At 45.1% G+C, this 24957-nt stretch overlaps 1 protein-coding gene across 1 annotated transcript in view; it reads right to left on the bottom strand.

Annotated features, from left to right (window-relative positions):
- The window catches only part of GYS2 (glycogen synthase 2), an 86890-nt gene that overhangs the window by 16731 nt on the left and 45202 nt on the right, over positions 1-24957 (bottom strand). Inside the window, exons 5-9 of the mRNA XM_053251206.1 lie at positions 14165-14309; positions 8693-8810; positions 6665-6785; positions 5284-5390; positions 412-471 (exon numbers count right to left, since the gene is read on the bottom strand). Of these exons, the coding sequence (XP_053107181.1) occupies positions 412-471; positions 5284-5390; positions 6665-6785; positions 8693-8810; positions 14165-14309 (551 nt within the window). The remainder of the gene's footprint in view (positions 1-411; positions 472-5283; positions 5391-6664; positions 6786-8692; positions 8811-14164; positions 14310-24957) is intronic.

Raw genomic sequence — 24957 nt, 5'->3', positions numbered from 1 at the left:
GAGGGGGTAAGTTTGAATTAATAATAATAATAATAATAATAATAATAATAATAATAATAATAAAGCTTGCGAACTCCCCAAACTGGCTGGGGTGGGTTGGTGGGTGATTCGGTCAGGGTCAGACCGAACAAGGGGTAGTTCGGTTCAACCCCAAACAGTCAAACTGAACCAGTTCGACGTCAAACACATTCAACGCCGAACCTGTCTGCACATCCCTAATCTAGCCTACAAGGATGCAAATTAGTGATGGTGGGTCCAGGGTCTCCAGGAAAGAGTGTAGCTGATAGACAAACCACAGCGGGTAGAAGGCATCCCTAGCCACTGCTTCTGTCTGGTTATCAAACAGCAGAGCTGGATCTAGCAACACCCTGAAGGTTCAAATCTGATAGATTTATAACTCTGCCTTCTCACCTTAATAGTGCTTCATAAAGCTTCTTCCCAAATTTTTCCTTCATAGAATGTGCAGTGTCCCTATGGGAAATAAATGAAACATTGTTAAAGTATGTTCATATCAAGACTGTGTGAAATAGTCCTGTCTCGCTTCGGGATCCATCTCAGAGCTTCGGAGGGGTCCCCCATTTGCTTTGGTTCCACATCTTGCTTCGGGCCGAGCCCTTCAACCACTGAAGCAAAGCTTCGGCCCTACCTAAAACTATTCAAAGAAACAGGCAGAGGGCAGCCATCTTCATGCCCAGCAGCCATCTTCCGTCTCTTGATTTTTAAAATGATTTCTCCCTCTTTAGCTAGAGTCCTGGGAATGGCATTGGTACTCTTGGGGTTTGTAGTCTTTTCTAAGGCTGCAGGCATTGTTGAAGGGCTCAACAGGTTTGCTTTGCTTTGGTTCCGGTTTGGCCACAAGCAGAGTGTTCAATCAATCAATCAAAGTTTATTACGGTCTATGACCAGCACAAGAAGGGGGTGGAAATACAATTAAAATATAAATAATTTTAAAAAAATAACAAGTCAACAGTCTAACCCATCAACAATGTTATAACTGAAAGGTTATAGAGCAGCACTAGAACTGTTAATTAAAAACTGACGCAATCTTCGAGCTGCTGCACAAAAACCTGCCACTTTCCGAGTAATGGCAGGTATGCTGTCCTCAAGCAGGAAAGCCACTTGTTGGCTAGGCGAATTTCCTGGGAAACGAGCCAGCAGTGGAGATATTAGTTCTAAACTTAAGTGCCTATAAAAGGAGCAATAAAGCAAAACATGTTCGATTGTTTCAACTTCCCCATCACCACTGGGGCATAGACGCTCCACATAGGGAGTCCCACTGTAGCGACCTTCAAGGACAGCAGAGGGAAGGCATCTACATCTGGCCTGTGTGAAAGCCAACCTATATCTGGGGATGTCTAATTGTTGCAGATAAGGTAAAGGAGCAACACGGTACCTTGTGGTATCGTTACAGTAGAAACCCGGAGACTTAGATAAATCTTCCTGCCGCTCCATATCTAATATTTTCTGTTTCACCAAGGCACGGGCTTGTGATACTTCCATTTTGAGCAGGGTAAGCAGAAGCAACCCCAATGTTGCCAGTTTAGTAAGTATTCTGTGTTCCCAGGAGGCATTAAATGAATCTTGTAATGTGAGAGATACTAAACTACCATGGGAGTGATGGATTTTAATCCAGTAAAAAATCGTAAGTATCGAATATCTAGCCTCCACCTTCACTAGACCCATCTCCAGTCTCAATCTGGCATTAGAGACACAACGGGGGGGTCGAAAGTACAGCTCTAAGAAATTTAGATTGAATTCTTTCCACCTGCTGAAAACTAGATAAAGGCCCTAGCTGTGCACCATATGTAAGCTGAGCAAGAGATTTGGCAAGAAAAAGTTTGATAGCAGAGGGTGTAAAACGCCCCCCCTTACTCCAAAAAAACCTAAGAATAGCAGACGCACTCCTTTGAGCATTCTGGGACACATAGGTAGCATGTGGCTTCCTAGAGCCCGAGGCATGGAAGAGGACCCCCAAATAATTGAAGGTAGAAATTTGCTGAATAGGGTGGTCATCAATTTTCCAATTGTGATGTTTAGGTTTTTTACCGAGGCCCATGATCTTTGTTTTAGCATAATTAATTTCAAGACGATTTCCTTTACAATAGGAGGTCAATATCCCCAGGGCACATCTGAGACCCACAGGTGTTCTTGCCAGGATAAGAGTATCATCAACATACAACAATGCGTTAATGTGCTTCTCTGCTAACTTTGGAGGGTGAAAATTCAGATCTGCCAAGCAGAGTGTTTTTTGCTTCCGGCTCTTGAAGCTCTGCAAATGCCTCGTTAATATCCATCTCCCCCAACCAATATTTTCTGCCTTTATTATTGTATTTTGAACATTTTTTCCCCTTCTGCATGTCTGGTGTGTTGGAGGTTAGATTATTATTGCTGTGCTCACACAGCTTTCTGCACCCCTGAGAGGTCCAGGGAAACTGCTACAGTTTCCTAATAAGGAGAGTGCACTTATGATGTGGCTGTGATATCTGCTCACTTACAGATTCATAAGCTGATCATGGAGAAGCAGTGGGGTCTAAAGGGAGAAACTATAGTAAATCTCAGTCTTTTCATATTTTCAAATATTTGCAGTTATGCTCCCTTTCCCCAGCAGATAGTTAAAGTCTGTAGACCCTGCCCAAGTGGGTCATGCCAGAGGAACAGCTATTAAGCGGCGGGGTCTTCTTCAATTCTTTTTAGAAATCAATAGCTATCTTTCATGTACTAATGCAAATTAATCCTATAAAACAGGGGCAGGTAGAAAGGATGTGTTGGTTATTTGTCGTCAACTGGCAAGGGTTCTTAATGCCTAATTATTTGACAAACCAGTACCCGAAAGGCTCTCTCTCTTTTGACTGCTGAAAATGAAGAAAGAATGGAGAAAAACCAGGAGTGGATTTTTGTGTGAAAGGACTCTGAGCTCAAGTGGTAAAAACAAATGCCTGCCATAGACTTGGAGGGCATGTTAATCCTAAAGCAGGGCTGCACAACTTCAGCCTTCCAGATGGACTACAGCTCCCATCATCCTCAGCCACAGTGGCCGATAATCAAGGATGATGGAAGTTGTAATCCAACAACAGCTGGCAGAGGCCTGAAGATATGCAGCCCTGTTCTAAGGGCATGTCTGTGCCCATGTGCCACTGTTTTGCACCTGACTGCAGTTGGTGGACTTTGGGGTTCTGGTAAAAATCAAAGCAGATCACACAAGCCTAAATTCTGCTCACTCCTGCTAAAACATAGACATCACTCTAGCTCTTCTGCATGTAATCATTCACAGAGATATCTGGCATCCTACATGGCTTCGTCTTGGGTCGGAATGCTTTTTAAAGCAAAGGTACAATTACTTTATAAACTCACTTGGTGGTGCTCCATTAAATATGAAGCAGAGGTGGGATGGGGGCATAGCATTTGGAAGCGCGGATGGTACCATGAATCATGGCGCTCCAGTGGCTTGCTCACGTTATTGTTTCTCTGAACTAGTATGTGAACGCAATAAGGTACTCTTTCACCCACCACTGGATTGGATCCAGATAATAATACCATTTATGTACTGCTATATTATTTATTTGTGTGTGTGTGTGTGTGTGTGTGTGTGTGTGTGTGTGTGTGTGTGTGTGTAGCCAGTTTTTAACTAAAAGTCCCCAGAGCAGCTTACAATAGGTTAAAGGCAATCCTAATGAAATAAGCCATAAGATTACAAAGTGTAACACTAGACGTCAAAACATGATAGAAGAGATAAAATCCAAAATATTTCTGAGCAGAACTAATGGAGTCTACTTTCCACTTTTTTTTAACATAGTGACTCTTACCTAAGATGCCTCTCATGTGCTGTGAAATTGGTTTGTATCTGACTGTCAGAACACTGATCACAAACCGGGTGTTGTCTATACTGCCCAGAGACACAAATTTTGGGCAGTATAGAAATATGTCAAACAAACAAACAAACAAACAAACTTTGAGTGGCTGCCATCTTGAAAAAAGATGGCGGACTGGCAAATTGTACCGCCATTGGGGTCCCCTAAGCCCTCTCCTATGTGTTCTGAATTTGCTTTGTATTGGAATGTAAATATTGGAGGGGGAAATACAGACACACATGTAGACATGGAGGCTGTTCTCACGTGCACCCTGGCCCAGGCTAAGGACACCCAGCCTGGGTTAGGCTGCGTGTGAGAACTGCCGAGATCGGGCCTGATCCTGATGGGCCAATGCCACCTAGCCCGGTTTTGTAGCCAGCTGCTGGCCAAGGTTTAGGGAACAAGCACTTCCTAAACCTGGGTTACATGCTCGTGTGCGAGCCAGGCTGCTTCCAGCCCGGCTGCACACAGAAACGGTTGTCTAGAGCACTCGTCTCTTGGGGGAAATCCCTCAATGCATTGCACATGTCCCATGATGCATTGTGGGATTTGTGGAGGCCGAAACAACGAATCCTGGCCTCTATTTACCAGAGCTGCCGGGAGGAGCATGGAGATTCATCCACTCTGCTCTAAGCAGTGCTGGTCATGTGGCAGGGAGGGGCGCACAGCTTGCATGCTGCCCAGACGGTCAGCGATTGTCTGGTGGAAGGTAGGTTGAACACTGCCTTCCACCCACCCACCCAAACCACATGCACACATGGTGATCTGTTCACCACAAGAGGAGAAACGGTCTTATGGTAGCAAGCATGACGTGTTCCCTTAGCTAAGCAGGGTCCACCCTGGTTGCATATGAATGGGAGACTTGATGTGTGAGCACTACAAGATATTCCCCTCAGGGGATGGAGCCGCTCTGGGAAGAGCATCTAGGTTCCAAATTCCCTCCTTGGCAGCATCTCCAAGTTAGGGCTGAGAGAGATTCCTGCCTGCCACCTTGGAGAAGCCGCTGCCAGTCTGGGTAGACAATACTGAGCTAGATGAACCTATGGTCTCTCAGTATATGGTAGCTTCCTATGTTCCTATCTTATAAGCTTTCTTCCCTTTGGAAAGTAGGCTAAAGCACTACTTAAAGGAGTCTGTCCATTAATTAACAAGGCAAAATGCACACTGGTATGACCAGGGTTTTGCCAGTGGTTGAAAGGCCAGGAGAGATGAGGCAGGGTAGAGAGTTCTAGACTGGGTATGGCCACAGGAAAGGCCCTGTCCCACATGCTCACCGATTGAACGGCAAATGGTATCAACATATGGAGCCTTCCCTGAAAACAGAGCGAACAACTGTAATGAAAGTAGGAGGTCCTTAGAATGTTTCCCACTAGAGATACCCAATCCTTCTTCCTTCTGTTTCATCACACAGAAACCAAAAGAAAGTGATGCTTACCATAGCTGCTTCCGGACTGCCTGGCCTTTCAGGGTTTCCACGTTGAAGTTGTTGGTGCTTGCTGGCATTATGAAGAATACAACGACCGTGACATCACTCCTGTGCACCTGAGGGGAAAAAATATTCTTTGAAATTCTCTTCCCAAATCTTTTTGCAACTAGGAAGTCATGGCCCACATCTAAGCTAATGACACAGTACTAGTTGCTCAACAAGCATTGCATTGCCACCAAATTTTTCCTACAATAAATCTGAAAGTTTATCAGTGGATTAAAAATACAAGGAAAGCAAAAAGTAGTTTCAATATCATTAGCATAACTTTCTATGGGACTTCCAAAATGTGGGGGAGAAAGGGGGATGCTTCTTTTAAATGAACATTTTAGTGGTTTTCCAGCAATGGCAGTAACAAATAATCAATCTTTTAAGGGGACACATTCTTTCTCCCTGGTTATCTTTTTAACACACTTTTTGCCTTCCGTTCATAGATGCTTCTTTCCCCAAACTGGCGCTTTAGTATTTTTGTAAGGAAGGTGGGGTGGAGGGGTGGGGAGAGACCATGAGCTTCTTCCTGAGTCAATCCTAGCCAATCAGGAATCACATAAACAGCACAATGATGTGATGACATCATGCAGTAAATCAGTTCTGGCAACATGACACCATCTCAAAACCAAATTGTAGGTATTTGTAGGAAGTTTTGCCCTCACTCTGAATATGTTTTCTGATGATGCCATGTGGTTAGTCATATTTACCTATGTGGTGATGATGTCATAATGCCAGGTCTTAGCAATGGCAATGCTTGCTAACTAGATTCTGAATAGGTAAACATGTTCACTTCATTTTGAAAACTTTCCAGCTAATAAATGGGGGGGGGAGGGTTGCATGTTGCAGGGCGATGTCTACCCCCACCCCCCACCATGGAACATGCTCCAGTTTCAGCTCAACCCTAGGTTCTGCACCTTTTTATTTTGCTACACACTCAGTAGACAAAGAGATCCACTGGGAACTCACATGATTTGTTTAAATCTAGTATCCATTTTTTTACAATGGCTTGAACTGAGATACTGAGTAATGGGTATCTTCTTTGAACTACCAAATTTGAGATGGCTGAGCAGAAAAGGCAATGGACCAGAAATCCATATGGTTTGCACATGTGGGCTTTTAAAAATCCAATGCCTGTAGTTCATTCATTTGAGGGAGGGACAGCCTATAGCTTGGTAGCGAAGCATGATTTCACACCTATTCAGTCCTTAGCAACTTTTGTTAATGAACCTCAGGTACAGTGGCTGAGAAAGACCTGTGCCAGAGATCTTGAAGAGTCACTGCCTGATAGGTAGATAATACTGGACTGACTAGTCTTATATGTGCGTAATTTTTTTTATCTTACCCTCAATAAGAAGTTTAACCTTGATAAAGCTTCTAAAAACATGTCTGCTCCTTTGTTGGAAAACTCGTACCTCCCAGCAATGAAGAAAAACAAGGTCCTTTCAAGGTTGAAATCAAGATGGCTGAAAAGAGAGCAAACAAAGGTAAAATGGCTCAGTGGTTGTTCAAACAATGCACACAGTAAACTGTGCTGAGTGAAGGTCATGGGCATATAGCAACAAAATTGCTTTTTAACAGGGAACTCAGAATTCCTTAGAACAATTTGTTATGGGGTGGCTAACAAATACAGATTATTTTTATATAACAACAACTACTACTACTAGCTGGGCCGGGCACAGAACATCTGCACCTGTAGTTCGCCCCCGCCCCCGCCCCCTACGCGTTGCTTCCCCTGCCCGCCGCCTCTGTTTTCTTCCTGCCCAGCCTCCATTCCCTTTTTCCACCTGCCCCTGCCATTTTCTCTGTCTGCCCACCAGCCGGCTGGCCACCTGCCACCACCATTCACCGCTGTCTTTCCCCCTGCCAGGCCCCCAGCCCAGCTGCTGGCACCACCGCCATTTTCTTCCCTCCCGCCTGTTCCCGTTGCTATCCAGCAGCTACTCGCGAACTCTTGTGAGAGCTGCCACACATGGGATTAGCGATGGGTACGCCTCAGAAGAGAGAGAGAGAGAGAGAGAGAGAGAGAGAGAGAGAGAGAGAGAGAGAATAATAGTTCCTGTTTGACACTTCAGCTGTGGGAACCCTAAATAGCCAGCAGACACTTGTGCTCCCTGTTGGAAGTTAAAGGACTTTGCGCTGTCTCTTTGTCTCAGACAGTGGAGGACAGACTAGTAAGTCAGAGGGCTAGAGGGTCAAGACATTTGTCATCACTTCTCCACTGCTCTGATGCTATCCCTTTGATGTGTAGATTGCTAATCTCAGGGACTAACTTCCTTTCTCTCTCTTTCTTCCCTACCTGCCCTTCTACATGGCAAGCTTCTCTCCCTGCACCATATGTGCAGAAAGGATGCAGAATCCATCTGCATCCAGCTAGATAGATAGATTAGAGATCCTAAATCCTCACTTTCCTATCTAGAATGGAGTTCCTTAATAAATGCCTTTTATATTGATTTGAAACTATGAATTGGCTCCAAGTTACTTTACTCTCAGCACACACACATGCTTAACTAATCCGCTGTGTTGTGCCTCTGTGCACTCTGCTATAATGAGAAAAGGGATTCTCTCACCACAGAGAATTTCCAACAGGTTATGGGAGCCCAGTATTTTGAGCTGCGTGTGCTGCAACTAGAGAGTTAGGTTTGTTCCAGGAGATCCATTGAGATCTAGTGTGGACACTTTGAATTGCTAATCTACAGCAACTACCTTTTGGAGCCGGTGAGAATGGCTACTTACCTAGAGGGAAAACTCAGGCTGACTATCCTGAATGCAGACAACTATTTGGAATGGAAGACTCGATTGAGGATTGCACTGAAAGCAGAAGGACTCCAAAACGTTACTGAGGAGGACCCCCCCCTCCCGATGGACCCACAAATGCTGAGAAAACTTTCAAAGAGAAATGGTTTCTCCAAGATGCGAAAGCTGGAGCGATGATAGCAGCTTCTGTGAGTAAAAATCTACTTTTTGCTATATGTGAACTTGGAACCTCAAAGGACATGCTAAGCAAGCTAGATCCCTTGCATATGAAGAAAGGGTGGGCATACACCTTTAATTTAAGAAAGAAAATGCAAGATCTCCAATATAAAGATGGGGACTGTTTTTCTACTTTTGTGGGATTTTTGGAAGATTTCGTTTTCAATTTAGAGAGGCAGGGGAGCAATTTACAGAAAGCCAGAAGCTGGAAGCTCTGTTCTTAAGCATGCCCCCCAGCTATAGCAGTTTAATCAGCCAATTGGAAACCCACACCAATCTAAGCTTTGAAAAGGCTGTGGAGACATTGTCCTCAGAGGCAAACTGAAGAAAAATTTTGAATTCACGCTGTGAAAGTGAACTGGCAAGTAACTTTCAAAGTAAAAGGTCAAAGTAATCCTACCCGTAGAAATGGCCTCGAACAAACTCTTGGATCCTGGCCTTGCAGGTGGCATGCAGATTCTGGAATTCATGCATGGCTGAGAATTTCTTAATGTTCAGGCCATTTGGAGTGACGACGTCTGAAAAACAGCAGAGGAAAGGCAGTGGGTGATATTTTGCTCATTCTGGGGGGAATGATTTGCAGTGCAGCTTTTGGTTGGCCCATGTTGGTCCATGTCTGCTACAGACAATGTTGTGACATATGTGTGGCAGGGGATAAGTTGCAAAATCTGATTTCCCCCAAAACCTCAGTTTGGAAAAGGGAAGCAGCTTTTCTTACCCCTGAATGACAAGCCATATTTGAAAAAAAAAAAAAAAATCCTTCTTCTGAGCAACTATTAAAGGTAAGGAACCCTACTCTCCTTAGTACCTGTTAGCTCTCTGGTTGGAGAGGTTCACTGGAGATGATAATCTTGCTAGGAAATGATACAAATGGATTCCACGACAAAAATGTCACATCAGAAGTGAAATATCTTGCATTATACCAGTGAAGAAGGGACAGAATAAGGTACAGATGAATAGCAGGAAAGTGAAATGTAGAGTCTTGTCAAAATGTTTTTCTTTGCTTTCTTTTTTGGTATAGCTTAGCCACCTAATGGCGCAGTGGGGAAATGACTTGACTAGCAAGCCAGAGGTTGCCGGTTCGAATCCCGGCTGGTATGTTTCCCAGACTATGGGAAACACCTATATCGGGCAACAGTGATATAGGAAGATGCTGAAAGGCATCATCTCATACTGCACGGGAGACGGCAATTGTAAACCCTTCCTGTATTCTACCAAAGACAACCTCAGGGCTCTGTGGTCACTGGGAGTCAACACTGACTCAACGGCACACTTTAACTTTATGTATAGAATAATATGGTATAGTATAGTATAGTTGTAGTATAGTATAGTATAATATAGTATAGTATAGTATAGTATAGTATAGTATAGTATAGTATAGTATATTTTTTAATCAATCAATCAATCAATCATATTTATAAACCACCTGATATGTGTATCTCTACGTAGTGCACACAATTTAAAGCACAACAAATACAAAGCAGAGGGAAAAACAAAACAATTTCACAAAATAAAAGCAAATGGTTTAAAATTAATTTCAGTTAAAAGCTTGAGAAAACAGGTGTGTCTTGAGGGTCTTAATAAAAGCAATCAGAGATGGAGATGCTCTTATTTCAACAGGAAGCATATTCCAAAGCCCTGAAGCAGCCACAGAGAAGGCCCGGTCTCAAGTTGCCACCAAACGAACTGGTAGCAACCATAACTGGACCTCCTTGATAGTCTTAATAGGTGGCATGGTTCATGACAAAGAAGGCACTCTCTAAGGTACCCTGAACCTAAGCCATTGAAGGCTTTATATGTAATAACCAGCACTCTATATTTCACTTTGAAACATATCAGCAGCCCGTGCAGTTCTTTTAAAATTGGTGTTATATGGACCCTTTGGGCTATCCCAGAGAGTAGTCTGTCTGCTGCATTCTGTTCCAATTGCAGTTTCCAGACTACATACAAAGGCAGCCCCATGTAGAGCACATTACAATAACCAAGCCTGGAAGTTACCAGCATATGCACCACTTTTAAAAGTTCATTTACCTCCAGGAATGGACATAGCTGATGTATTAGCCAGAGCTGATAAAAAGCTCTCCAGGCCACTGCCTCAACCTGAGAAACCAGAGAAAGATTTGGATCCAGGTGTATTCCCAAGCGACGTACCTGCACTTTCAGAGGGAGTGGTACCCCATCCAGAACAGGCAGATCTAAACCATCTCTTGGGTCCTGACCCCCACAGTCAGTACCTGTGTTCTATTTGGATTCAACTTCAGTTTGAACCAAAATAAAATTAAGTCCCTCATCCAGCCCATTACCACCTCCAGGCAAGCATTTAGGGAAGTTATACCATTTTCTGATGAGGTTGATATGGAGAAATAGATATGGATGTCATCAGCATATTGATAACACCCTGCACCAAATCTCCTGATGATCTCTTCCAGCAGTTTCATGTAGATGTTAAAGAGCACAGGAGACAGTATGAAGCTTTGTGGAACTCCATACTGTAGCTCTTGCTTTGCAGAGCAACAGTCTCCACGCAACACCATCTGGAACCTACCAGAGAGGTAGGAGTGGAACCACGCAGCCGCGGAGTGGGACCATGGTAGCCCCCCTTGGCCCCGCCCCCGCATCTGACGACAGACACTGGGCTAGCCATGCCCCCATGCCTGATGTCAGACACGGGGCGTGGTCTGGTGGAATGGAGCCTTGAGGGTCCATTCGGGAGGCCAGGGAGTTGCAGTTTAACTCCTGAAGGGGCCACGCTTTCTCAGTGCAGCCCAGGAGTGGCTCCTCCTGCAGGGAAGAGCCGCTCCTGGGCTGCACTGCAAAAGCAGCACCAGTCTTTTAACTCCTGAAGGGGCCGCGCAGCCCCTTCAGGAGCTACTTAGGCTGGCACTGCGAACGCAGCACCAGCCTTAGTTTAGTTCCTGAATAGGCTGCACGGCCCCCACTCGGGAGCTCAACTAGCACCCCCGTGTCTGATGTCAGACAGGGGAGGGGTGTCGGGGCTGCGAGACACGGCCCCTGATTGGTCAGCGGCCCGGGTCCTTTGAACCCGTTGGCCCAATGGTGGCTCCGCCCCTGAAACCACTGTAAAACAGTGCCACCCAATCCCTCAGGTAACCCAGAAGGATACCATGGTTGATGGTACTGAAAACTTTCGAGAGATCCAAAAGGATAAGCAAAGTCACACTGGGTTTAGCTGTGGGGCATTTAGGGAGAGCCCCCTTTCCTCTAGTGGCATTGTTGGGGTCCCACTTCTCTCTAGAGCACTCATTGCTTTATAACAAACTGTTATAAACAAAGTAAGCACTTAATACAGGTCTATTTCATTTCTCATCTGCACTTGTGTTACTGTCATCATATTTATTTCCCATATTTGATGGTGTTTAGTAAGGTGAAACACTCCTAACCTTCTCCTGGGCAAAGGGTGCTCTAAAGAAAAATGCATGAAGCAAGCTCCACTGTCAAGCATCCTTTCCAATCCCGATCCAAAAAGTAGGGTTTTAAAATTTGCTCCTAATGATGGTTGTGCCCAGGAATTCTCTCCTACGAATGCGGCAACCCTAAATCTGACCCACTGTTTTGCTATTGAGTGCTTTAAAATACAGGAGCAATTCCAAAACAGCCCTGCTCAAAGTTCAAAGTCTGGAAGGTTGTTTTGCAGGAATAGGGCTCCAAAGAGGAGCATGGGAGATCCCTCCTGGGGCCGAAGCCTGAATAAGTGGCTTGATGTCATTCTTGCCTCCTTCTTGAGTCAGCTCTGCTGCAACCCTGCCTCCTGAAACATGGTGGCTGTCAGAATGCAGATGTCAATTACCTGGGAGTGAAATTTTGCCTTCTTTACAACCACAAACTATCCATTTTAATCATAATGCCCTTGGGCAGATTTCAGGCTTAATGATCTACTGTGGCAAGGATCACTGACCTTTTCTGAGCAATGACTGGATTTCACAACTTTGCAGACTGACATTCAGCATCAGACATTTCTAGTGTAGGGCTTCCCCATAGGCCAGCAAACTTTAATCGATTGAACAGATCAATTGTTTAGTTCAGTGGTTCCCAAACTGGGAGCCTCCAGATGTTGCTGAACTACAACTCCTATCATCCCCAGCCACAATAAATTGTAGCTGGGGCTGATGGGAGTTGTATTTCAGCAACATGTGGAGGCTCCCAATTTGGTTTAATTGATTTAATCAGTGTGTGTGTGTGTGTGTGTGTGTGTGGGCGGGGGGATCTAATTGGTGACAGCAGTTTTAATTGATGGGAGAAGAGCATTTAGAACAAACTTAAGCTAACCAGATACAAAGAAGAACAGAGGTCCTATACTTATTAATTGTTACGAAAATATCTGCCCCACTGTCCCATTCAGCAGTGTTCGCTGTCACAGGGATTCTTAGATGTTGTTGACTACAACTCCCACAATCCTCAGCCAAAAGCCACTACAGGTGGGGAAGATGGGAGTCGTAGTCAACAACATCTTGGACTCCCTGTTACAGCGAACACTGCAGTCCAGGTTGTCAAACTTACCTGCAAAAGTAGTTCCACTCGAAAATATATCCCCGAGGGTTGCTCAGACAGCAGTGCAGGGAAATATCTTCAGGTGGCACCGAAAGCTTCCAGGGGAAGGGAAGGTGGTCAAAATCTAGTGTGCTAGAGGTGATGTGGGTGGAACAGCATGGGGCTTGCTTTTCCTTTGCCCTTCATACAATGCTAGGTACAGGAGGTGGACTGGCCATCATCGTCCTACCCAAACCATCGATTCCCCCTCCTCTTGCCTTGCTTTTTGCCAGTACGTGGCCGTTCCTTGGGAAAGCACACCGTGGGACGTTCCTCCAACTCAGCTTCTGGTCCTGAGAACAAACCCACTGTTTTAACTTTTAATCTGTCCCTCTGGTTTCTACTGGAAGGACACAACTGGAGAGAACACAAGTGGTAGGTGTGTTTTAGCAGTTACTATTTGTTGATATTGTGTTATTTTCAATTTCATGGTCATAAGCTGCCTTAAATACCTCAGCAAGAATGCAGGATAGAATAAATACTGGCTGACACAATGAGGAAAATGACTCAGAGTAGACCCATTGACATTAAAAGGACAAGTTAGGTATTACCAAACTTGCCCTTTTAATTTCCATGGGGCTACTTTGAGTAATTATCTTCATATCTGCCAATATTTAGAATATAGCAACAATAATAATCTAATAATCAATTTTATTTCTATTCTATTAATTAATTATATTCTAGTAATCAATTCTATTAATCAATTCTATTCTATTAATCAATTAGAAACTTTGGGATGCACTCCGTGCTGAAATAAGAGCCTCCACATCTCTGACAGGTTTTTAGAAGTCTTTAAAGATGCATTTATTCATCCAGGCTTTTTAATTTGAATTGTGGTTTTAAATTGTTTTAATGTTTCAATTTTTGTTTTACGTTGTTGTAAACCGCCCAGACACGCAAGTTTGGGGCAGTATACAAATATAATTAAATAAATACATACATACACAAATTCTTTTTCTAAGACTAATATACAGTATTAGTAGACATAATTTCACAAATTCATTTAATCACTTTTATCTACTATCTCACTCAAACACAATATTGAGACATGCTAAATAAAATATTGATTACAAAATCATATTAAATGATTTCAGTTTTCATAATAATCTAATCATCTCTCCCTGTGTTCACAAAATATTCACCAAATACTACCAAATACCCTATGCAAAGTACTCTGAATTCTTTTAAACTCATCTTCTAACCCTTTGCCGCCTTTCCACTCCCTGGCTATACAAGTTCTTGCCATTATTATCCGATTGTTGATCATCTGTTTGATTATTTCGGTCCCTTATGCTCCAAATCCTCTCAGACAAGCTAGTCTTACCAGTTTTTCTCTTGAGCATGTGTTCTGCTTCTATGGCAGTTATCTGAGAGACCGTGGTGAAGACGTGGGCACAATGTACTGACGCCCGTTCCATGCAGTACCGGTGGTATATCTGCCTCTCACCTGCTTCTTTATCTATGTCAAACTGTTGAGTGGCAAAAAGGGGGGAAAAGGTTTGTATGATATAACCCTTCAAATAGTACCCATGCATTCATACATCTCACCACCGCTGGCTCTCATACTATACAATGTTCCATGCGCATTGTACCACAATGTACCTGCAGTTGTGCAAGTGAGCTCTTGTACAAACACAAGAATTGTGCAAATGCAGTTGTGCAATAGTATAGCCACTGAGGCTATTCTCACATTCTGCCAAAATTGGGCTAAGGGAGCCTACCCCGATTTTGGCAGACTGTGAGAACTACCAGGCTTGCAGCCAAGCTGGTCTCACAGAAGTGAGTCACCTGCTTAAGTAGTCCTCCCTTAAGCCCAGCTTAGCAGAACGAGCGCTCTGCTAACCTAGGCTTTCTGATTGTGAGTTGCCGAACCTCGGCAACTCACGAGTAGATCCCCGACTGGGAGGCTAAAAAGCAGCCTGCCGACTCGGGGGTCTCTCCAGCATGTCCTGGGAGCTCACGCAGGGCAGGGCATGCTGGAGCTTCTGGGGGCTGTGTGGCCCCCAAACTCCCCAACCCCCGCCAGCTCCACAACGGAACCAGCAGTTGTGTGGGCGGCCGGTTCGGCCGCCCGCAGCCAACTGACGGGTCGTCTGCGGAGAGAGTGGGCTAAGTGGACATTATTTCCAATGTTCTACAGCAGGGAAATGCTTGACTAACAAGCAGAAGGTTGCTGGTTCAAACCCCTACTGCTACTATATCGGGCAGCAGCAGTATTGGAAGATGCTGAAAGGCATCATCTCAGACTGCGTGGGAGGAGGCAATGGTAAACCCCTCCTGTATTCTACCAAAGAAAACCAGAGGGCAATGTGGGCGCCAGATGTCAAAATCGACTTGACGGCACACTTTACCTTTACTCTGTTTGCACTATTTTTTGCATTTGCACAAGAGCATAGTTGTACAACTGCGGGCCCATTGTGTTACAATGCAATGTCAGCCGCTGCCATCACACTTAAAATTCAGAAGCCAGATCCTATTTCTGTTCATTGATTTTTCTTGAAACCATTTGGGGAACATCATGAAAGTTAAGTCTTCTTTTCAAATTCTATGGGTCCTGAACAATCTCCTGATCTGCTTTCTGATACCTCAAGGATGCCAGGGCAGCAGAATCAGCATTGCCTCCAATGAAAGGAGTGATTTGACATGAGTGATGATGATGGATACACTTCCTGAGCAGACCACTCACTCACTCATGGAAGTACAAGGCCATGGGGATACCCCTTCACAACTCATGAGAAGAACTGTCTGTGGAGACAGGGGTGTCGGGCAGAATCACTAATAGTGTGTGATGACATCCCTTCTCCCATGGACTGCTCCCCTCACGAGAGTGTCAGGCTATGGAGACACGCATGGTGGCCAGACGGCAGATGCCAACCAGCCTTGGTTGCTCGATACAAGCAAGCCACAGGGATGGGTACCCCGGCAACATCTCTCCATCTCTTAGCGACTGCTGCAAAGAAGCAATCAAAGCAGGCTCTCTGCCAGGCCATCCACCCATTTGAACAGAACATGTCCATCTTTATTTTTGCCTGGAACGGCAACCCCACTTCCTGGGGTCACAGACAACTGGGGCTCCCCTCCCATGCAATTCCCCATGGCGGCAGATCTGCCTACACCACAACACTGGTCCAAACCCAGGAAATTTGAATGAGAGTAAACATCTGTCCCCGATCCTGGTGTTTCCCCAGTCTGCCCACCTGGCTACGCCCAGAGCCATGGAGCATCAAAATCTCCTTTGAGTGTGTCAAAGGCTTCCCTAGAGAGGAGGGAGTTGTTGTGCAAAAGATCTATCATTAACCAGAGAGAACAGGTCTCCTGTGCAAGTGGTCTCTCTCTCTCCCTCCCTCTCTCTCTCTTTGATAACTCAACTCATCACTGTGCAGTCTGATGGAAGATTGGTCTGGCGAGCCTTAAGTCCTCTGCAGTGGACTGGCCTTCTCATGAGGGCAAGAATGTGGTTTTGTCTCTATGGAACACTTTGCTGGAGTGAACCATCGCAAGAGCATCCTTGGTCACAGTGGGCCATATATCAGGATCCTTTGCCCTCCTTCATATACATATCACCTCCTAGGACTTCATTGTGTCCCTTTCCCTTTCCTGAGTAACTGGATAATAGTGCCCCTCAGCATCCCTGTCAGAAATTGTGTTTGTACGAGACTGTTTTGTTGTGGGACTCTTACAAGAGCTCCAGTGCAATCGCTGTCAGAAGAAGGGCCTGTATGGCATGGCATTTAAAGGGGTTTAAATGCCCTTTCCCTGCCGAGGGCAGGCGGACCATTCCGAAAAAGCACAATTGTGCTCAGCACAACCTTTTGAAGATCATGGGCAATGGTTGCCACCCTAGAGACGTCGTGATGCCTTGTCCACAGTCTGGTGACGCGAGCACTATGGAGCTTGCTGGGATGCAGCCTCGGTGTATCTGGAAGAGTAGGGGCTCCTCTGCCCTGAAAACAGAGGTTGCTGAGCTGCGGTTGGACAAACATCTGTGATGCGATTCAGGTTAAAAAAATTAACCGCGGGTTCAGCAACCTCCAGTTTCATGTTGTGTGCAAACGCGGCCATTGTATGTCTTTTGCTCTGATTTAATTCCATCTGGGTATGATTAGTCTGGGCTTGACTGATCTTTCATCCTCTACCCAGGTTGGACAACCAATCTGCACTTTAGGAGGACCACAACGGGCCTCCACCAGAGTTTCCCATGGCTTACAATGCACAGGTATGATTCACCAAGTATGGTCCTAGCATGGTTCCCCAGATATAGAGGCTCCACTTCCCCAACAAGGCAAGCGAGATAGGTTAGCAATGCACCCTCTGCTTGGCAGCCTTGGGATCTGACCTCATGCAGCATGCGCGGGCCCTCACCTTCATTGCACCATGGTACTGTGGAGCAGCCTGGCGTGTTTTCTTTCTTTTCTGCTTTTGTTTTGTTGTCCTAGGCTTTAGATTGTAAGCCCACTGGCAGGGCAATTATCTCTTTTGTCCATTCCATTCTGCCAATTTTTTAATTAGACAATAAAAAATAATAGTTGCTATTTATATTATCATTTTAGTCACTGACTGACATCCTGACTAATGTTGTGAGTGTGCTCTAAACCAAACCCTGCACGCAGTACTAGCACTAGCCTCCATGCTTCTAAAGTAGGGATGTGCAAAAGGTTTTGATGCATGTCTTCTGAAGCTCGAAACAAAATGCCCTTTAAATAAAGGGCCTGTTTCAAGCTCAGGAGAAAAAAACCTGCTTCGATTAGAAACATTTTGACGTTTGGAGTTCCATTCTGGAGGACTGTTTTTCCCTTGCTGGTTGCTTTTCTGGCACTGGCTTCCAATTGGCTTGCAAGCCTATGGGGGTTTTGAGGAAAGGTTCATTTCAGTTCAACGTTTATTAGAGTCTATGACCAGCACAACAAGGAAACAGAATAAAGGAAAGGTTAAGAATGTGTTTAAAACCACTCATTTCTTTCATGGGTTGGATGGTAGGTAACACCCATCATGCCATACCACCCAACCCAATTTGGTGTCCCTAGGAGCTGCCCATTGGGATCAATGGGGTATTTTGAGTTTCCCCATTATTTCCTATGGCCAAAGCACTCGGAACCTTTTGAAGTTTGTTCTGTCAAAACAACCTTGTCCAGGGGCGTAGCAAGGTTGGAGTGGGCCCAGGGACAAGATTTTAAAATGCACCCCCATCACTGAAGCTCAGCTCATGAAGTAAAGAAATCTTAAATGAGGCTGAATAGTGGTAACAAAAAGTATAGTAAAATTTATATATTTATATATATAAATACCCAGAATGTTCCCAGAATGTTGGGGGGCAATATGCTAAATCATTGTAAACCGCTTAGAGAGCTTCCAGCTATAGAGCGGTATATAAATGTAAGTGCTATTGCTATTGCTATTGCTATATATAAATAGCCTCTGTGCCACAACAGAACATCATCCTAAATTATTGTTTTAAAGGTTTTGTAAATTGTGGACGATGCAAGTCATTTAATGGTACTAGAGAAAGCTATGCTGTTCTGGTAGCTCCAGGTCTTAACACTCACATCAATTTTGGAGGATGACTATAACTGAAGGAAGCTCAGGCGGGTGTGCAGCTGGGGGAGTCAGTCATGTGACTTGCCTCTGGGGGGCTCCCCAAGGCAGTGGGCTCCCAGACAACTGTCTCCCCTTGCTCTATTATAGTTACGCCCCTGACCTTGTCAAAACAAGGCCGATTGCTGTTATATGTGTTTCTGCTGTTGAAAACAGCTTCCTGAACATGGGGAGAACAGTGAAAATTGTTGCGCTCTTGTGCAGGAGCACCTGCACTTCAGAATTGTGGAGGTTATGCACAATTGTGGAGGCTATGTGCGCTAGGTACATATTGTTATTCAGGATGTCAGCTACTGTTCCTTATAAACTGCTCCTTGTAAACCTGCATTTGCTGAATGTATTGTGGTATGTTTGGAATTACTGCAATCCTGTCCAACAGGGAAAGTACACCTTGTGGTGACCTTTTTGTTATTCTCTTTCAGTGAAGTCAATGCACCCCAAGTTGACAGGTTTATATTTTTGTAGGCAGAGGGACACTTACAAGAAACCCCTCAGAGAAGATGCAGTGTTTCCAGCTAAAACAATAAATTTATTTATTTGTTATTTCTCTGTGTAAACTGCCCTGAGCCATTTTTGGAGGGGCAGTATAGAAATTGAATGAATAAATAAATAATAATAAATAATAAACACTACCTCCAACTCCCAAATAAGAACATTTGGAACAAACTAATTCACAAAGTTCCTGAGCGTGTGAAGATGGTTTCCATGATCAGAAGGGAGTCTGGCTAAGTCTGTCTGGTTGACGCAGAAACTTCAGAAGAAAAGGAAGGTGACACTTGGCAAAGATTAGCCAAGTCAGCTGGGAGGATGGGAAGGAATCCAACCGAGGATGCTGAAGGGTGTGATTAAGAGTTCAATCGGTCAGCACCATTTTCCACTTCAAAAGTCAAATCTCCACAATGTTAAGTTTAACCAATTCTTAACTCTAATTGGGTGCCAATGATTACAGTTAAATTACAATCCTCTTAGTCTTAAATGATTTTTAACTGCTGGGAAATCAAGATGGCTTCCCTCAAAGTCATGGTCAAGGAGACACTCATCTTCTTCAGTGCCACATGAAATTTCTCATTTCTCCTAAGGTAACAACATTTAGTCAATTAATTCATTAGATAAATGCATCTCAAACTTCTTTATCAACAAATGTTCCCAAATGAGTTGAGCAGGACATGCTGCTGCTTTTCTTTTAAAAAAGGAACTATTTTTCTTACAGGTACTTACAAAAACCATGAAGATTTACAGGGAAGACATTTCAGCAGCAGTTGGAAAATATGCAGCCATGATCAGGGAAGTTGCTTCTGAGAAACCTCAGGTTAGGTCCTCCATTAGGGATGTGCACGGAACCGGGAGGGGGAAGTTCAAAGGCGGGGGGTGGTTGACTTTAAGAGTGGGAGGGTGCACTTACCCCTCCCTCCACTTTCCCCCCATTGGCGCTCCATTGCAAACCAGTCCGGCGTACCTCCCTGCTGCCCTGTCCACTCCTCGGACCAGAAGTAAGTGGAAGTACCCAGTGAGCGTGCACGTGATTCTGCCAAGTCCAGAATCAGAGATCCTTCATCTCCTCGCACCTACCACCCATAGCTCTAGGGAGCATTGGCTGCACCAGAAAAAGACTGTGTCCTGGAGACGCAGGGTCCAATCCCTACTGGGGAAACACCATTGTCTCCTCCTCATCCCCAAGAACAATGCTGCCATCAAACCCCGATCCAGATGTGGCAGCAGGACCAAGATGCTGGGCTGCTAGCCTGCAGGCCTGTGCAGAAGGGGTCTCCTCACAAGGCAGAGGAATCTCCTTGGGAGGTGGAGACAGGAGCACCCCCATCCGTAGGGAATGAAACTGAGAAACACCAAATGGAAGCCTTCCTGGACTTTATTTAAGAGCCTCAGTTACAGCCAACTGTTATCGGTGCAGCAGGACTTCCTGACTGTGCTCACCCAGATGCCGCCTTGCTGTCATGGGAGGAGAGTTGGTCTTTGTGGTAGCAAGCATGAGTTGCCCCCTTTGCTAAGCAGGGTCCACCCTTGTTTGCATTTGAATGGGAGACCACATGATGTGAGCGCCGTAAGATATTCCCCTCAGGGGATGGGGCTGCTCTGGAAAGAGCACCTGCATGCTTGCATGGAGGAGGCTTCAAGTTCCCTCCCTGGCATCTCCAGATAGGAGACCATAAACAGCTCCGTGAGATATTCCCCTTAGGGTATGCAGCCACTCTGGGAAGAGCAGAAGGTTTCAAGTTTCCTCTCAGGCATCTACAGACAGGACCAAGAGAGACTCCTGCCTGCCTGTAAAACCTTGAAGAAGCCACTGCCAGTCTGTGCAGACAATACTGAGCTAGATGGACCAAGGGTCTGACTCAGTATAAGGCAGCTTCCTAGGTTCCTATGTCCTTTCCCGACTGTCAGTGGCTCTCCTGATTGTCTGTTGGTTGTTTGGTTGGCTGCACTAGCTGATGCCTGCCATTACCAGCACCTTGTGGTTGGAGCTCAGATCTCAGCACCTTGTGGGTGGAGCTCAGCTATAGGCCACCTCCAGCCTTGGAGGCAAGATGCCTCTAAATACCAGCTGCAGGGGAGCAACAGCAGGAGAGAGGGCATGCCCTCTTGCCTGTGGGGAAATGCCCTTTTATCTGTGGGCTTCTTAGAGGCATCTGGTGGGACACTGTGTGAGACAGGATGTTGGACTAGAGAGGCCTTTGGCCTGATCCAGCAGGGTTGTTCTTATGTTTTTATGTGATAGACTACTCTGAGGATCAGCACCATTGTGGCAATTGTCCCACTCAAGGGCTCCTAGGATGCCAATTCACCACACCAGGTTTCTGGAGTCCCCATGACCAACCTTCTATCCCAGGGCCAGATGTTTCTATCCGAGGACATACCATCATAATCCTATGTATCAGTGTGAAGGATGAAGGTTAATCTTCCATTTTGTTGCTTGTTTTGCATTATGAATTAAGTTGTTTATGTTCTAAAATGGCTGCCTGTTCCCCATTGTGTGTTCTCATAGCTTGTTTTCTGAGGTCAAAAGTTTCTAGAGTCTAGAAAGTCTAGAAAGTGAAAAATGTTGTCTGGGTTTTTTGGGGGGATTTAAGCCCCCCCCCAAGTGGGTGGAGTTACATGTATAAAAATGAAGGATTTGGGCAGCTGAAGTAGTCTTGGAGAGCCAGAAGAGAAGAGCTGAGTGAAGAAGAGCTACTGAAAATAGAGCTGAGAAATCACTGGGAGAGTTAAGCTGAAAACTCTCTTGAGAACAGAATCACTTTCAAAGCAGCTGAAGGAACTGGCTGGAATTGAACCCATCAGTACTGGAGAGAAAGAGCATGGTCTGTGTCTGAGCAAAGGAAAAAGCCAGACTCACTGCAGAAGCTGATTAGAAGTGATTGTAAGAAAACTCCTGGAAAGGACTCTGGGTCAAGGCACAATAGTAGGTGTAGGTTACCCTGTTTCCCCGAAAGTAAGACCTACCCCAAAAGTAAGACCTAGCAGTAATTTCTGATGTACCGTTAATTGCCCTAGTGCATTTTTTGGGGCTAAAATTAATATAAGACACTGTCTTATTTTCAGGGAAATACGGTAGATAGATTGGATGCACTCTTCTCCCTATTTATTTATTTACTTAGTTATTACATTTATATTCCACTCTTCCTCCAAGGAGCCCAGAGTTAAATTAAATACATAGTTAAATTTCTCCTCATGACAACCCTGTGAAGTAGGTTAGGCTGAGAGAGAAGTGACTGGCCCAGAGTCACCCAGCAAGTATCATGGCTGAATAGGGATTTGAACTTGGGTCTCCCTGGTCCTAGTCCAGCACTCTAACCACTACACCACACTGCTTATGCTCATATGGCTGCTGTGGTGGGGGGGGGGGCGTACTAAGTTTTTGTTTTGTTTTTAAACCTGTTTTTTTTTAATTGAACTGTTTTAAAGCAAAATTCCTTGTTTTGAATTCAAAAATCCATAGCTTCTATCTGTTTTCCCCACCTCATGCTTAGAAGCTTTCTCTCACTATCTAACTTTGAATGCAACAGAGGTTTGGAAGTCCAGAGAAAATAGAAATGTCTACTTGGTGGCAGTGGTGGAATTTAAGATCACGGGACAGATTGAGACTGGGCCGTGACAACTGGTAGAAAACGGATCTCCACTTATAGACCGGTCACTTCCTTCTCTTTCCATTATTTGCCTGATGGTTCCGTCTTTGCCAAGACTATACACAAAGTTTTGCCCTTTGACCTTGCTCTACAAGGTTGTGAGGGAAATCTCATTGTCTCCCTCTTGGCAGCTGAGTCTGAGAGCCTCAGGTTCTAATAGACTTAAAATGAGTTGAAGGCCAGGTTGATGGGGGTTTATCTGATGAGACAGTACAAAACGGTAGGCTCCCCAGTTGCTTCACTCCACCGCTTGCTTGTAGCCTGTGATTAACACACTCCCCATTATCGCCAGGGACAATCTCTGGGACCTCTTGTCCCCGCTGAATCCCCATTTTGCTTTTCTGAGAGATGTTCGGGAGTGCATTTTCAAATGTTAGTCTTGCCTTTGGGGCTCAACCCTCTCCCTAGGCTCCCCAGAAGTTAAATAGCAGACAGGGGAGTGGAAGCATCCTGACCTCAACACACACATTTGTGTAAATGCATGTGAATGATCACTAAAGCATCACACAGTGTGCAGCCTTCTGTTTCACATGCTGCTAAGGTCCATCTAGCTCAGTACTGTCTACACTGACTGGCAGCAGCTCTCCAAGGTTACAGGCAGGAGTCTCTCCCAGCCCTACCTGGGGATGTTTTCAGGGAGTAAGCCTGGGACCTCCTGCACGCAAGAATGCTGATGCTCTTCCACAAAACTCTGGCCCCATCCCATGTAGAGGCTGCTCTGATAATCAGTCAAAATGGTAGGGAAGTGCCTGGAAAGGGCGGGGGATAGCTTTAAGGGCTGAGAAGGGTGCTCTTACTCCTCCATCACATTTTCCCCAGCAGCGCTGTGCTTTAACCACCCAGAGACGTAAGTTTTGGACGGTATAAAAATATGTGAAATAAATTATTTATTTATTTATTTATTCGATTTATATACCGCCCTTCCAAAACGGCTCAGGGTGGTTTACAACAGGATAAAAACAATTAAAACCAACTAACAATTAAAATCAAAACTATAAAAACAGAACAAAACCAATTAAACATGCAAACAGCTAAAAAGAAAACCAGGGCAACCATTTAAAACAGTAGTTTAAAAACCCTGGAAGGCCAGGCCAAACAGATAGTTTTTAAGGGCTCTCCTGAAAGACAGTAATGAACTCAAATTATGGATTTCTGCCGGGAGTGCCTTCCACAGCCCAAGAGCAGCTACAGAGAAGGTCTGCCTCTGAGTCACCAAGAGACGAGTTGGTGGTAACTGGAGACGGACCTCCTCAGATGACCTTAATGTGCGGTGGGGATCATGCAGAGGAAGGCGCTTTTTGATAACTTGGACCTAAGCCGTTTAGGGCTTTAAAGGTAATAACCAGCACTTTGTATTTTGCCCAGAAACATATTGGCAGCCAGTGTAGCTGTTTCAGGACAGGCATAATATGGTCTTTCCGGGTTGCCCCAGAGACCAATCTGGCTGCCGCATTTTGAAATAAAATTTCCAAACTACGTACAAAGGCAGCCCCACGTAGAGCGCATTTCAATAGTCAAGCCAGGAGGTTACCAGCTGATGCACCACTGTTTTGAGGTCATTCTCTTCAAGGAATGGGTGCAGCTGTCAAATCAGCCGAAGCTGATAGAAAGCACTCCTGGCCATGGCCTCCACCTGAGATACCAGGGTGAGGCCTGGGGTCCAGGCATACTCCTAAGCTGTGCACCTGCTCCTTCTGGGGGAGTGTAATCCCATCCAGTACAGGAAGATCTAACTCACCCCTCAGATTCTGAGCCCCCACAATGAGCACCTCCGTCTTCCTTGGATTCAATTTGTTATCCCTCATCCAGCCCATCACTGCCTGTAGGCAGGCATTTAGAAAATGAGTGCCATTTCCTGAAGTTGAAAAGGAGAAGTAGATTTGGGTGTCATCAGCATACTGATAACACCCAGTACCAAATCTCCTGATGACCTCACCCAGTGGTTTCATGTAGATATTGAAAAGCATTGGTGACAGAATGAAGCCCTGAGGGACTCCATATAACAGCTCCTGTTTTGAAGAGCAACTGTCACCAAGCTCCACCATCTGGAATCTGCCCGAGAGATAGGAGCAGAACCACTGCAAAACAGTGCCCCCTATCCCCAAGTTGCCCCAGGCGATCCAGAAAGATACCATGGTTGATGGTATTGAACACCGCCGAGTGATCCAGAAGAACCAGCAGAGTCACACTCCCTCTGTCTGTTCCCCGGTAAAGGTCATCCCTCAGGCCAACCAAGGCTGTCTCAACCCCATAGCCAGCTCTAAAGCCAGTTTGAAATGGGTCTAGATAATCAGTTTCCTCCAAGACTGCCTGGAGCTGGTCGGCCACCACCCTCTCAATCACCTTGCCCAACCATGGGAGATTGGAGATTGGCCTGTAACTA

This window comes from Hemicordylus capensis, chromosome 5 (assembly GCF_027244095.1).
Source record: "Hemicordylus capensis ecotype Gifberg chromosome 5, rHemCap1.1.pri, whole genome shotgun sequence".
Classification (NCBI taxonomy): domain Eukaryota; kingdom Metazoa; phylum Chordata; class Lepidosauria; order Squamata; family Cordylidae; genus Hemicordylus; species Hemicordylus capensis.
Note: the sequence above shows the minus strand (reverse complement) of the source record. Positions and strands in the feature narration are given on the sequence as shown.